This window comes from Suncus etruscus, chromosome 14, assembly GCF_024139225.1.
Source record: "Suncus etruscus isolate mSunEtr1 chromosome 14, mSunEtr1.pri.cur, whole genome shotgun sequence".
Taxonomy (NCBI): domain Eukaryota; kingdom Metazoa; phylum Chordata; class Mammalia; order Eulipotyphla; family Soricidae; genus Suncus; species Suncus etruscus.
The window spans coordinates 89,281,608-89,295,575 of record NC_064861.1 but is presented as its reverse complement, the minus strand read 5'-3'; the positions used below and the strand labels follow the sequence as shown (position 1 = coordinate 89,295,575).

The window sequence follows — 13,968 nt, the reverse complement described above, 5'->3', positions numbered from 1 at the left end:
GCCGCTGGGGGGGGGGGGGGCGGGCCGCACTCACCGTGTCGGCGCCGCGGTCGTTGCCGGGGGCCAGCGCCGTGCGCGAGGACATCTTCCCGGGCGCTGTCGGGGCGCGGGCCGGGTGGGGGGTCGGGGTGCCGGGGAGCCCCTCGCCCCTCCCCCCCGCCGGCCGGGGGTCGCGCGCGCCGGCGATCGGGGCGCCGTGGACGTGGCCGCGGGGCAGGCGGCGCCGGGCGGGGTCCCCGCCTAGTGGCCCCGCGCGCGGGGCTCCGGGGGCGCCATGGGGGGCGGCGGCGGGAGGGGCGCGGGCCGGCCGGGGCGCGGCGGCGGCGGGAGGCGGCGGGGCGGGGGAGGAAGGGACGTCAGGGGGCGTGGCCTGCGGGACAGGGGCGTGGCCTGGGCGAGGCCCCGCCCTCCGCCGCCGGCTCTTAAAGGCGCAGGCAGGCCCGGGCCCGCCGGCCGCTCCCCCTCCCCTCCCCAGGGGCATCGGGGGCGGAGGCAGGTCTGGGCGCGCTCCTGCGGGGGCAGGTTCCCACAGGCGCTTGGGGACTCGTAGGAAAGGAGAGGAGAGGGAGAGACAGAGAGAGAGACAGAGAGAGACAAAGAAGAGGTGACAGAGACAGAGAGACTTAGAGACAGAGGTGACAGAGAGACAGAGACATAGACATAGAGACAGAGAAGAGAGGTGACAGAGAGACAGAGAGAAGTGACAGAGAGAGACAGAGATGAGAGAGGAGACAGAGAAGCAAGAGGAGACAGAGACATAGAGAGACATAGAGGCAGAGAAGAGAGAGGAGACAGAGAAGCAAGAGGAGACAGACGTAGAGATAGAAGAGAGGTGACAGAGAGACAGAGGAGAGAAGTGACAGAGAGACAGAGAAGAGAGAGGAGACAGAGAAGCAAGAGGAGACAGAGACATAGAGATAGAAGAGAGGTGACAGAGAGACTTAGGAGAGAAGTGACAGAGAGACAGAGACATAGAGAGACAGAGAAGAGAGAGGAGACAGAGACAGAGAGAAAGAACAGAGAGAGGAGACAGAGAGAAAAGACAGAGAGAAGATAGAGGAAGAGAGAGGGGGAGAGAGGAAGGAGAAAGAGAGAGAGGAGACAGTTATAGAGAGACAGAGAGAGAAGACAGAGAAAGAGTGAAAGAGTAAAGAGAGAGAGAGAACGAGAGAGAGAGAGAGGAGAGAGAGAGAGAGAACCAGCCAGGTGGGGAGCACTCAGGACTCAGAGATAGAGAGACACTAAGAGATGGAGACAGGCTAAGAACCAAGTTGAGGGGCCGGGCGGTGGCACTAGAGGTAAGGTGTCTGCCTTGCCTGCGCTAGCCTTGGACGGACCTCGATTCGATACCCTGGCATCCCATATGGTCCCCCAAGCCAGGAGCAACTTCTGAGCGCATAGCCAGGAGTAACCCCTGAGCGTCACCGGGTGTGACCCAAAAAACAAAACAAAACAAAAAAAGGACCAAGTTGAATGGAAAGGCCGGGCCAAAGTCCAGACAGACCCACCAGGTCAGGGAGGGGGGCGATGCACACACACAAACACACAGACATAGTGATGAGGACCCAGAGATGGAAAGTGACAGTCCAGTAGGAAGGACGCTTGTTTTGCACGCAGCCTGCCAACCCAGGTTCGATCCCCAGAATCCCATATGGTCCCCGGAATCACTACCAGGAGTGATTCCTGAGCACAGAGTCAGAAGTAAGCACTGAGAGCTGCTGTATATGGCCCCCCAAAATAATCAAGCAAAAAGATGGGGGGAGGGGTTTGGAGTCATAGTACAGCAGCATCCCATAGGATCCTCCAAAATAGCTCAGGAGTGATCCCTGAGCATGGCTGATGGGGCCCAAACCCTCTTCAAGTAAAGAAAGAGGCAAAGCTCCCACCCCTTGAAAGAGATGAATGGAGATGTAAGGACAGACGGAAGCAATGAAGCCCCCACAATCTGGCAGGGGTGTTCTGCCCACCTGGGACCCAGAGGGCTCTTCGGGTTGGGGGGCTAAGTATGCTAGGGGTCTGCAGGGAGCTGGGCTCCATGCTTGAGGGGTTTGAGCAGCTTTCCTAATCTGGCAAAGTGCACCCAGGCTCTCCTAACATCCCCGTCTGCCCGCTGTGACTCAGACTCCAACAAACCCTTCCAGACTTCACTTTCCCAGTCACTAGGAGCAGTGGGAGGGCGTGCATGGTCCTTCCTGGGTGGCACTACTTGGGGGGTCAGGGTCCTGGTGCCCCAAAGTGGTCAGTCTCCTACTTTCTTCCGACCCCCAAAAATAGAGATCAGAAATAACCGGGGGGGGGGGCTGGAGCCATTACATAGCGGCAGGGCATTTGCCTTGCATACGACCAACCTGGGACAGACCTGGGTTCGATTCCTGGCATCCCAATATGATTCCCTGAGCTTGCCAGGAATGATTTCTGAGTACAGAGCCAGGAATAACCCCAGAACACCACCAGGTGTGCCCCTGCCCCTAGTAAAAATAGAGAACCATGGATTTGCTGAGCTCTGGGGACCTCCCAGCCAGGGACCTCTCCCCACCAGGTTGGGTTGAAGGAAATAAGGAATATTGCACAGGCAATTTCCCCCAAGAACCACTGCCTTGGAGTAGGCTCCATGCCCTGCTCTTTTCATGAGCCTCAGTTTCCATTCCTAGAAAAACAGGTGTGCGACTTGAGCAGTCCTCAGCTATTGTCAGAAGCTGGGATATTGGAAACTACGACTGGTGAAACACAGCCATCATTAAAAATAAAGTTGTGCAATCATACAATTAAGTGATATTTAAAGTGAGGTCATGCTCATTCTGCCCTCGGTGTTTTGATTTCAATTTTGCTCTTGCCTGTGGTCCTGAAGTTTCGTCCGTAGCACACGGAAGTGGCTAGATAATGGCCCTGTCTTCCCCCACCCCAAAAGCTTCCCAGTGACATCATGTGGGTGGGGAGTTCACACTTAGTCCGGTTGGGGACATTTTCACCCCGGAAACTGGCAAATGCTGGAAGTCATCGTTCCCAGCCACCTGCTCGCCTGGCAGAGGCTGGGGGTTAAACATTTACTGGCATTATCACGAATGGGTTCTATCAGCTACAGAAACCCACACACGGGGTTCGCTCTGTGCCAGGCAGAAGGCTGGCCTGTCTGCCACCCAACCGAGACCAAAAAGGGGAAGAAGAAAGTCAGAGTCAGAGAGGTAGTACAGCAGACAGAAACCTGCCTTGCACAAAGCCAACCCGGGTTTCAGCCTTGGCAGGTATCCCATATGGTGTCCCCCACCCCGAGAAGTCCTATCAGGAGTGATTTCTGAGTGCCGAGCCAGGAACAAGCCCTGAATTCTGCCAGATGTGGCTCCCCCCCCAAAAAAAATACCCCCCAAATCATATGCTGGGTGATAGAACAGTGAAGATGGCGTTTGCCTTGCACGTGGCCAACCCGGGTTTGATCCCTGGCACCCCTGAGATCGCCAGGAGTGATTCCTGAGTGCAGAGCCAGGAGCAAGCCCTGAGCACCTTGGGGTGTGGCCCAACCACTCCACCCTACCCCCCAATCACAGATTCTGCTCGCACAGTGGCAAGCTCAGAACTTCAGGAGTCTCAGGAAAAGGCTCAGAAGTTGAGGAGAGAGTTCAGAGGTTTTAGCGTTCCCCAGTTTGGCGGCCTAAGGGGTGGCGTCTTGCAGAGAAAAAGAAGGGGTGGGACCAAGTCACCTCTAATCCTTTGGTGGCCTGGTAAGAGTTGACAGCTGCAGTTCTGGTACCACCACAAGGGGGTAGCAGAGTACCAGGTCTCCTGCCAACCTTCAGGGTAGCCAGTACTTAACCCAAGGGTCTTCTCAGATTGGGGGCCTCTGGGTTTAAAGAGGAGGGGTGGGGCGGGTCCAGAGAGATAGGACAGCGGGGAGGGCTCTTGCCTTGTTTGTGCGGCTGTCCCAGGTTCGATCCCCGGCATCCCATAAGGTTCCCAGAGCATCACCAAGATTGATCCTCGAGTACAAAGCCAGGAGTAACCCCTGAGCATCTCCAGGTGTGGATAGCACAGCGGCGTTTGCCTTGCAAGCAGCCGATCCAGGACCAAAGGTGGTTGGTTCGAATCCCGATGTCCCATTTGGTCCCCCGTGCCTGCCAGGAGCTATTTCTGAGCAGACAGCCAGGAGTAACCCCTGAGCACTGCCGGGTGTGGCACAAAAGCAAAAACAAAACAAAACAAAAAGAATAAGGGACCTAAACTTTAACAATCTAAACTCAAAGGGGCCTGTTATACTGGCAGGCCAGGGGGCAAAGGGTGGTGGGTTAGGATGCACTCTGGGGCCATTGGTGGCAAGAGGTTGACACTGGTGGTGGGAAGGGCCCTGACACATTGTGTTTCTCAAATTCAACCTTGAAGGATTCTGTAGATCAAAATTGTTTCAATTAACTAAAATAAAGAATAATGAAGATTGAGAGTTTGCAACATGGATGAACCTGGAAACATATGTATCTTGGCAAAAACCAGACATGAAAGATCTCTTTCTGTCTGATTCCATTGTACTAAGGACTGCAGACTGCCTGGAGTCAGGGGGTAACAGTTATAAGGTTATAATGATGGGGGCTGGAGTGAAAGCAGAGCAAGAAAGGCACTTGCCTTGCACATGGCCGACCCAGTTTTTTTTTTTTTTGTTTGTTTTTTGTTTTTCCGGCCACACCCGTTTGATGCTCAGGGGTTACTCCTGGCTAAGTGCTCAGAAATCGCCCCTGGCTTGGGGGGACCATATGGGACGCCGGGGGATCGAACCGTGGTCCTTCCTTGGCTAGCGCTTGCAAGGCAGACACCTTACCTCTAGCGCCACCTCGCCGGCCCCCGACCCAGGTTTAATTCCTAGCATCCCATATGGTCCCTCTGAACACCGCCAGGAGTAATTCCTGAGCACAGAGTCAGGAGTTACCACTGTGTACCTCTGAGTGTGGCTTCAAAACAACAACAACAACAACAACAAAAAGAGGTTATAAGGGTTTCATTTGGAGTGATGAAAAAAAATTTGCAGGGTCAGATGTTACTTCAGGTGGTGCTCTGGGGACCATATGAGATGCTGCGGATTGAACCCAGGTTGCCTCAAGCAAAGTAGATGCCTTTCCCTGATGTATTATCTCTCAGGCCCCCTGTTGGGGAAAAAATATTGGAATTAGATATTGATGATGGTAGCCAAAACCTGTGAATTATATTTAAAAAAGCTCTAGGGCGGGGGGCCAGAGAGGTGGCATGGAGGTAAGGCGTTTACCTTTCATGCAGAAGGTCATCGGTTCGAATCCTGGCGTCCCATATGGTCCCCCGTGCCTGCCAGGAGCGGTTTCTGAGCACAGAGCCAGGAAAAACCCCTGAGCACTGCCGGGTGTGACCCAAAAACCACAAAAAAAAAAAAAAAAAAAAAAAAAAAAGCTCTAGGGCCTGAGCAATAACACAGTGGTAGAGTGTTTGCCTTGCATGTGGCCGGCCTGAGTTTGATGCCCAGTAACCCATATGGTCCCCTAAGCCTGCCAGGAGTGATTTCTCAGTGCAGAGCCATGAGTAATCGCTGAGCACTATAGAGTGTGGCCCCCCCCCAAAAAACCACTAAATCACAAACTTTACAAGCCAATGTTTTGGATATGTGACTTATATTGCATTCCATTAATAATTGTAATTATTCCTTACAATTAGTAAGGAGATAATGGAGAGATAGTACAGTGGGGAGAGCATTTGCCTTGCAGACATCCAAGTCAGGCTTAATCCCCAGCACCCAGATGGTTCACTGAACACTGCCAGGAATGACCCCTGATTGCAGAGCCAGGAGTCAGCAGCACTGAGCACTGCTGGGTGTTGCCCCCCAAAATTAATAAGGGGCTCACAGGGTCAGAGAGATGATACAGCTTGTTTTGTACACAGCTGACCCAGATTCGATCCCCCACATTGTGTATGGTCCCCTGGGCTCACCAGGAAGGACTCTGAGTACCATTGGATGCAGCTTTAAAAAACAGAGGGGTGCTCGCTTTGGCAGCACATATACTAAAATTGGAACGATATAGAGAAGATTAGCATGGCCCCTGCACAAGGATGATATGAAAATACATGAAGTATTTCATATTAAAAAAAAAACAAACAGAGGGCCAGAGGTAGGGCATTTGCCTTGTATGCAGAAGGACAGTGGTTCGAATCCCAGCATCCTATAGGGTCCCCCAAGCCTGCCAGGAGTGATTTCTGAGTGTAGAGCCAGGAGGAACCCCTGAGCGCTGCTGGGTATGACCCCCCTTAAAAAAAAATACCCTGGGGCCGGGCGGTGGCGCCGGAGGTAAGGTGCCTGCCTTGCCTGCGCTAGCCTAGGACGGACCGCGGTTCGATCCCCCGGCGTCCCATATGGTCCCCCAAGAAGCCAGGAGCAACTTCTGAGCGCATAGCCAGGAGTAACCCCTGAGCGTCACACGGTGTGGCCCAAAAACCAAAAAAAAAAAAAAATACCCAAAGAGGCCGGAGTGATAGGGCTTTTGCCTTACATGTGGCCAACAAGAACAGACCCCAGCACAGGATGGACCCCAGTTCAATTCCCAGCACCCCATATGGTCCCCTGAGCCTGCCAAGAGCAATTTCTGAGTGCAGACCCAGGAGTAATCCCTGAGCACTGTAAGGTGTGACCCAACCTCCTCAAAATTAAAAAAAAAAATTAGATGAAATGGGCTGAACCACATGCTTTGAATGCAGAAACCCTCATACGGCATGATCCTTTGCACCTCTAGCACCCAAGAGTGACCCAAAAGCCAAATAAATAAGGGCTGGAGCTGCTGCACAACAGGGAGGGCACTTGCCTTGCATGCAGTCAATCTGGGTTTCATTCCTGGCATCCTATATAGTCCATGAGCCTGCAGGGAATAATTCATGAGTGCAGAACCAGAAATGATCTCTGAATACTGCCGGGTGTGCCCCCCCCCCAAATAAAATAAATCAAGTGTCAGGAGGAAGTTCCCAAGTATCCTGGGGTATGGTCCAAAACAGAAAAACAAAAACAGAAAAATTAATTATGGGCTGTGAAGATGGTACAAATAGTCAAACACATGCCAAGTAGAACAAGACCTGGGCTGGCTTCCTGGCTCTGACACCCACCCCACCCCCTGGTACATTGCCAAAAGCTGATCCAGGGCTGGAGCGATAGCATAGGGGTAGAGCATTTGTCTTGCACACAGCCAACCTGGGACAGACCTGGGTTCAATCCCGCATCCCATTGGTCCCCCACCCCCGGAGCCTGCCAGGAGCCATTTCTGAGATCAGAGCCAGGAGTAACCCCTGAGCACTGTAACCAGGTGTGGCCCAAAAACAAAAGCAAAAGCCTCTGATCTCAAAGCACTGCTCGGTATGGCCCCTTTGAAATAAAGAAAAAGGGGGGAGTGGACAGATAAACATCAAACAGGTAAAGCACGCAACCTACAAATCCCTAGTCCCACATACGGTCCCCTAAACCACCTCCCACCCCCAGGAATGATCCCTGAGCTGAAAGGCAGGAATAAGCCCTGAGCGGGTGTGGATGCCCAAAAATGACAAACAAAAACGTGTCAAGCTAGCAAACACTTTCTCCTGACAGCCACTGATTACAAGGCCCTGCTGAGTGGCCCTCCCCTGACCCCCCCTAGCTGTCCTCTCACCCCCCAGCAGCCCCCCCCCCCCCCCCCCCCCCCCCCCCCCCCCCCCCCCCCCCCCCCCCCCCCCCCCCCCCCCCCCCCCCCCCCCCCCCCCCCCCCGCACGCAGCCCATTGTCTAGATAGAAAATCCTTGAGCTAAGAGAGAGTCTCAGATCTTTGAATCCTAGCCCCACGCCCTGTCTGGCCACTTCAGGGACATGAGGGTGGGGGGAGGTCCCCGAGCCAATTCTCGACTGTAAGCCAGCCCCAATTCCACTGATTCACCCAAACCCCAGTTTTGTCTAGGCCAGCCATCACCAGGGATTTGGTTGTGCCTGAGCCCCTAAGAGTCACCAGAAGTGAGGATGGAGCATGGAGGGTGCTTGCCTTGCACACAGCCAACCCGGATTCCTTCCCCAACCTTGCATATGGTCCCTTAAGCCTGCAGGAATAATTATTGAGCACAGAGCCAGGAGTAATCCCTGAATCCCTGAGCACCACTGGGCATGGCACACACACACACACACACACACACACACACACACACACACACACACACACACACAGTAAATGTAAAATCCAGACTTCAAAACAAGGGCCAAAGAGATAGGAGAGTGGGTAGGGCCATGAGACCAACCCAGGCTCGATGCCCAGTGTCCTATATCACCAGAAATGATCTGTGAGTGCAGAACTAGGAATAAGCCCTAAGCATTATTGAGTGTGACCAAAAAAAAGAAAAGAAAAAACAAAACCAAGGGGCTGGAGTGGTGGCGCAAGGGGTAAGGCTTCTGCCTTGCCCTTGCTAGCCTAGGACGGATTGCGGTTCAATCCCCCAGGCGTCCCCAAGCCAGGAGCGGTTTCTGAGCGCATAGTCAGGAGTAACCCTTGAGCGTCACCGGGTGTGGCCCAAAAACCATACACACACACACAACAATACAAAAACAGCACTCAGGGGTTACTGCTGGCTCTGTGCTCAGAAATTGCTCCTGGCAGACTCGGGGGACCACAAGGGGTGCCAGGGACAGTATCTGAGTCTGTCCTGGGTTGGCCATGTGCAAGGCAAATGCCCTACTATGTGCTATCGCTCTGGCCCTCAAAATACAGACTTTTCAAACTGCCCTTGAACCTAGAAGGTGAACAGGATTTGCATGTGTGACTGGTTGAACACCACATGGTCCCCCAAGCCAGGAATGACACTGGGACAAGTCCCTGAAAACCATCCTATGTGGCCACTTCAAAATAACAGTAACCTAGTTCCCTTGCCTAATGCCCACCCATTCCCAATGCCACCTTCCTCATAGCTTGGCTTGCAAATTTCCCCTTTTTGATGTCTCTTAGCAGATTTTGTTTCCTTGGGGGGGGATCATGCTGGCAGTGTTAGGGTTCAGTCAGGCTCTGGGGTTATTCCTAGTCCATACTGGTGCTGGGGGGCGACCAGACAGTGCCAGAGATGAAACCCCAGTATTCTGCACCCAGTGCCTGAGCTCCCTGACTCATACTTCTGTGCCGAGCACAGCATGGGGGGATACAAGGATGATCCAGCTGCACCCCAGAGGAAGAAGACAGAATCAGGGGGTTCAGAATGCAGGAGGCAGGTCTCCTGAGCCCCAGGCAGGCAGCGGAAGTGCTTAGCTGGACCCGGAATGTCTCTGTGGAGGAAGGGACAGGGCAGGATGATATAGCAGGAAGTGTCTGGCACAGAGCTGGCACCAGGGGACAGCAGCAGGGACACTACCCCGGAGCCACCCTGGTGCCACCCCTCCAGGATCTGCAACATTTTTCTCCTTTTTAGGGGGTCACATCTGGTTTACTCAGGGCTCACTCCTGATGATGCTTGGGGATCACTCTTCGTGGTACTCAGGAATCATTCCTGATGTTACTCAGGGATCACTCCTAACTCTGTGCTCAGGGATCAATTCTTTGGGGGGGGGCTTGGGTCACACCCAGCCGTGCTCAGGGGTTCCTCCTGGCTCTACGCTCAGAAATTGCTCCTGGCAGGCTCGGGGGACCATATGGGATGCCGGGATTCGAACCACCGTCCTTCTGCATGCAAGGCAAACGCTCTACCTCCATGCTATCTCTCCGGCCCAGGGATCAATTCTGATGGTGCTCAGGGTTTCCTCCTGGCTCTGTGTTCAGGGATCACACTGAGGGGTGCTCAGGTGACCCTAAGGATGCCGGAGCTCAAACCTAAGTCAATTGCACGCAAGGCAAGCCTTTGCCTGCAGTCCTGTTTCTCTAGTCTCAACACTTCAACATTTTGATTCCTCACAGGGTCCCTGGAGTGCTCCGAGCCCCCCAAATCAGAGTGAGAAGGCCTCCCCAGGGGGCCAGGATGGAGTTGTCACTTGAGAGGCGTGAAGAGCTGGCGGGTGGGAGCTGCTGCGGTTCCGGTATCGCCTTGGGCCCAGCCCACCGGCATGCCGGGCTGCAGGGACAGACAGATAGGGCCGCTTCCCGCCCTGGCCTCCAGAGGGAGGGGTTTCCTGGCAGGAAATTGTCCTGCTCTGACCCCCCCCCTCAGCCAGCCCAGAGCCAAGGAGCAGCGCAGGAGGGCAGGCGGGCAGCGGGGCCGGAGAGGCACAGAGGCAAGGACCAAGCCGGTAAGTAAGGGGCCATCCAGGAGCTCTCCAAAAAAGAGGGAGAATGGGTGCTCCCTGGATTTCTGGGGAGCCTGTGACTTAGCACTAAGAGAAGCTGGAGGGTGCACAGAGAATCAGGGGTCCCACCTCAGGAGGTGACAGGAGGTGGGAGCAGAAGGAGGGTGCAAGGGAGAACTTGGGGTTACCAAGTGACTGCAATTCCCCTCGCCTTGGGAAAAGAGATGAAGAGGGAAGATATACCCCAAGAAAGCTGAGTGTGTCTCCCAGAAGGAGCATGGAGATCTGGGGTCTTGGGGTGTGTGTGTGTGGAGGAATAGCTGTGGGGACCGGCAGGGATGATAAGGGGTGAAGGTTGTGTCCTTAGTGCTGGGGGTAGGTCCATTTTGGGGTGCTCCGGGCTCGGTTGTGCAATTCACACACAGGGTCTTTTCTCTTCAGGGCTCCTGTCCAGGTGGGGTGTCAGGGGGAGAGAAGGCCCGGCTGGCAGCCTGGAGGAAGTGTCAGGCTAGAGGGGGGAAGCTGGGGGCCTGAGACATCCTGAGGAATGCAGGGCTGGGGGCTTGCTGAGCCCTGGGAAACCTCAGGGGCTGGCGGGGGCAGGATGTCCAGAAGGTCTGCAGCTGGGGCTGGGGTGTGTGTATATGAGCCAACTTGGGGGAAAGGTGGGAAGGGGGCCTGAGGGTGTGGGAGAGGGTTTGGGGGTGCCAGTGACATGAGGGAATAGGGGAGCTAAGTAAAGGACAGTAACCAGGTTGGGGCTGTGTTGACATCAGCAGGGAGGGAATCCTAGAACCTCCTCTCTTGGGTGGGAGGTAAAGATAATATTGGAGGAGCCGGAGTAATAGCACAGGGGTAGGGTGTTTGCCTTGCATGCAGTCAACCCAAAAAGACCCTGGGTTTGATCCCCGCCAGGAGAGATTTCTGAGCACAGAGCCCCTGAGCGCCACCGGGTGTGGCCCCAAAACAAACAATAAACATTAATTATCGAAGGTCATAATGTCAGGGCGCATTCTGGGGGACAGGAGAACTTTGGGGGTATGAGACTCATAGAATTCTACACAGAGGTGGAAAAAACCTGGACTCAGTGCCTGAGAAAGGGACTGGCATCCACTAGTTATGAGGGTTCTGGACAAGGGGTTCGTGTTAACAGCTTCATTGGAATCACGGGTTCTGTGGAGCCTGCAGCGGAGCTCGGAGCATGTAGCTTGAGGTGTCAAGGCTGAAACTGGGACAAGAAAAGTGGGATCCTTGACTCAAAATGTTCTTGACAGTCCCAACAATTTAGGGTTCAGCACCAGTCCCCCGCATCCCCCCACCCCGCTGTCCATCCTGCTTCAAAACAAATGACGCAACTGCCCTGTCCAGCCTGAGAATATGTGCGAGAATATGAGAGTGAGAATGAAGCTGAACGTCCCACATAGCTGAGATATTTGCTGGCGATTCCTGAGCTAGAAATGTGCTCCCTGGGGGAGGATTCTTGGGGATCCCTCCCATCCCTGAGCTCAGACAGCCCCACAGGCCTTGCCTGGAGTCGGTGAGGGGTGAGCACCGCACAGGTTGTGTGAACTGAAAGAAAGTGAGAGAGGCCAGAGAGAGAGAGAGAAAGAGAGAGAGGGAGGACAGCAGGAAGGGTGCTTGCTTTGCACCTGGCCACCCTGGGCTCAATCCCTGGCACCCCAGATGGTCCCCCCGAGCACCACCAGGAGTGCTCCTTGCGTTCAGAGCCAGGGATCAGCCCTGAGCACCACCGAGTGTGGCCCCAAAACAAAACAATGATAAAGGAAAAGCAAGTCCAAGCACCTGAGCTGGGACCGTCTGGGGTCCCAGGTTCTGGGGTGCAGGTGGTAAAAGCTGGGTGGGTGGCTTTTTTTTTGGGCACTTCGGGCTGTGGGAGTTGTCATGGAGGCCTCCAGGTTCAGGCGATGCTTAAGTCTGACAGAAAGCACAGTGGATAGGGTCGGAACCACAGCACAGCAGGGAGGGTGTTGGCCTTGCACATGACTGACCCAGGTTCGATCCTTGGCATCTCTTATGGTCCCTTAAGCCTGCCAGGAGGGTTTTCTGAGCACAGATTCAGGAGTTTTCCCTGAGTACTGCCAGGTGTGGTCCAAAAAAAAAAAAAAAAAAGCCCAGCAGAGCTGATTGGTCCCTTGCCCTGAACTCTCTCCTCCTTTTACACCTCCAAAAGGCCTGGGGGACAGCACAAGAGCTAAAGGCTGGCTTCCGTGCCTGGGGCTGACTCTGCTACGGCTCCACCTGAGCATTTCTTGAACACAGAACTCGGAGTCACCTGGGGCACCCCTGGGTGTGGCACCAAATATACCACCATAAAAAGAACCATGACAGTGCTGGAGAGATAGCACAGCGGTAGGGCATTTACCTTGCATGCAGCTGACTCAGGAGGGACCCGGATTCGATCCCCAGCATTTCATACGGTTTCCCAAGCTTGCCAGGAGCGACTTCTGAGTGCAGAGCCAGGAGTAATTCCTGAGCGCAGCTGGGTGTGACCCAAAACCAAAACAAACAAACAAAAAAAGAACCATGACATTACCCTTTCTCACACGGTTCCAGTCTCCTGCTGGCCAACTCATTCCAGTGCTCACTTCTCCCTCGGCCCAGGAATGAAGTTCCGGCCTCTTTCCTTTGTTTCTCCTCTTGCATGCACCCCTCCTTCCCTGAGCCTGGGTGGAGGACAGAGCACTGACCACAGACCTATCCCCTCCTCCTAGGTCACCCACAGCGGGTGAGGTCTGAGGTAAGGGGATATCCCAAACACTGACTCTGGAGGCAATCTGGCCATCAGGAGAGAACTTAGAGGAGGAGGCATTAACATCAAAGCCTAAAGCATCAATTTTCCAGGGAGGGGGGGACACTGGCCAGCTGGTGTGTGGAGAAAGGAGATGATGTTATCTGGACTTTGTCCCTAGGGGCTAGGGATCCCAAGAGGGTTGGGACAAGGGGTGGGGTTGGTTTGAGTTTTGCTTGTTTTGCTTTTTTTTTTTTTTTTTTTTTTTTGGTTTTTGGGTCACACCCGGCGGTGCTCAGGGGTTACTCCTGGCTGTCTGCTCAGAAATAGCTCCTGGCAGGCACAGGGGACCATATGGGACACCGGGATTCGAATCAATCACCTTTGGTCCTGGATCAGCTGCTTGCAAGGCAAAGGCCACTGTGCTATCTCTCCGGGCCCTTGTTTTGCTTTTTGGGCCACACCCAGTGACGGGCAGGGGTTACTCCTGCCTATGTGCTCAGAAATTGCTCCTGGCTTGGAGGACCATGTGGAATGACAGAGGATCGAACAACGGTCTGTCCTAGGTTGGCATGTGCAAGACAAATGCCCTACAGCTTGTGCCACCGTTCCGGCCCCTGGTTTGAGGGTTTTTTTGTTTTGTTTTGTTTTTGTTTTGGGGTCACACCCAGCAGTACTCAGGGATTACTTCTGGCTCTGTCTTCAGAAATCGCTCCTGGCAGGCTCGGGGGACCATATGGGATGCCGGGATTCGAACCACCGTTCTTCTGCATGCAAGGCAAATGTCTTACCTCGATGCTATCTCTCAGGCCCCTGGTTTGAGGTGTTTTTTTTTTTTTTTTTTTTTGGTTTTTGGGTCATACCCGGCATGCTCAGGGGTTACTCCTGGCTGTCTGCTCAGAAATAGCTCCTGGCAGGCACGGGGGACCATATGGGACACTGGGATTCGAACCAACCACCTTAGGTTCTGGATCGGCTGCTTGCAAGGCAAACACCGCTGTGCTATCTCTCC

At 54.2% G+C, this 13,968-nt stretch overlaps 1 protein-coding gene and 1 non-coding gene across 4 annotated transcripts in view; one reads left to right on the top strand and one right to left on the bottom strand.

Moving 5' to 3' along the window:
• Window positions 1-13,968, bottom strand: part of MARK4 (microtubule affinity regulating kinase 4) — a 206,685-nt gene that overhangs the window by 36,199 nt on the left and 156,518 nt on the right. For 2 of the 3 annotated variants that reach the window (XM_049787247.1, XM_049787248.1), the window contains exon 2: window positions 35-136. In XM_049787247.1, coding sequence (XP_049643204.1) covers window positions 35-85 — 51 coding nt within the window. In that variant the 5' untranslated portion in view covers window positions 86-136. Of the gene's footprint in view, window positions 1-34; window positions 175-13,968 lie in introns of those variants that run through there. The other variant, XM_049787249.1, reaches the window with a different exon arrangement.
• On the top strand, window positions 5,983-6,089 carry LOC126029088 (U6 spliceosomal RNA). The gene has a single exon (XR_007502744.1). It is a non-coding gene; the product is annotated as a U6 spliceosomal RNA (small nuclear RNA).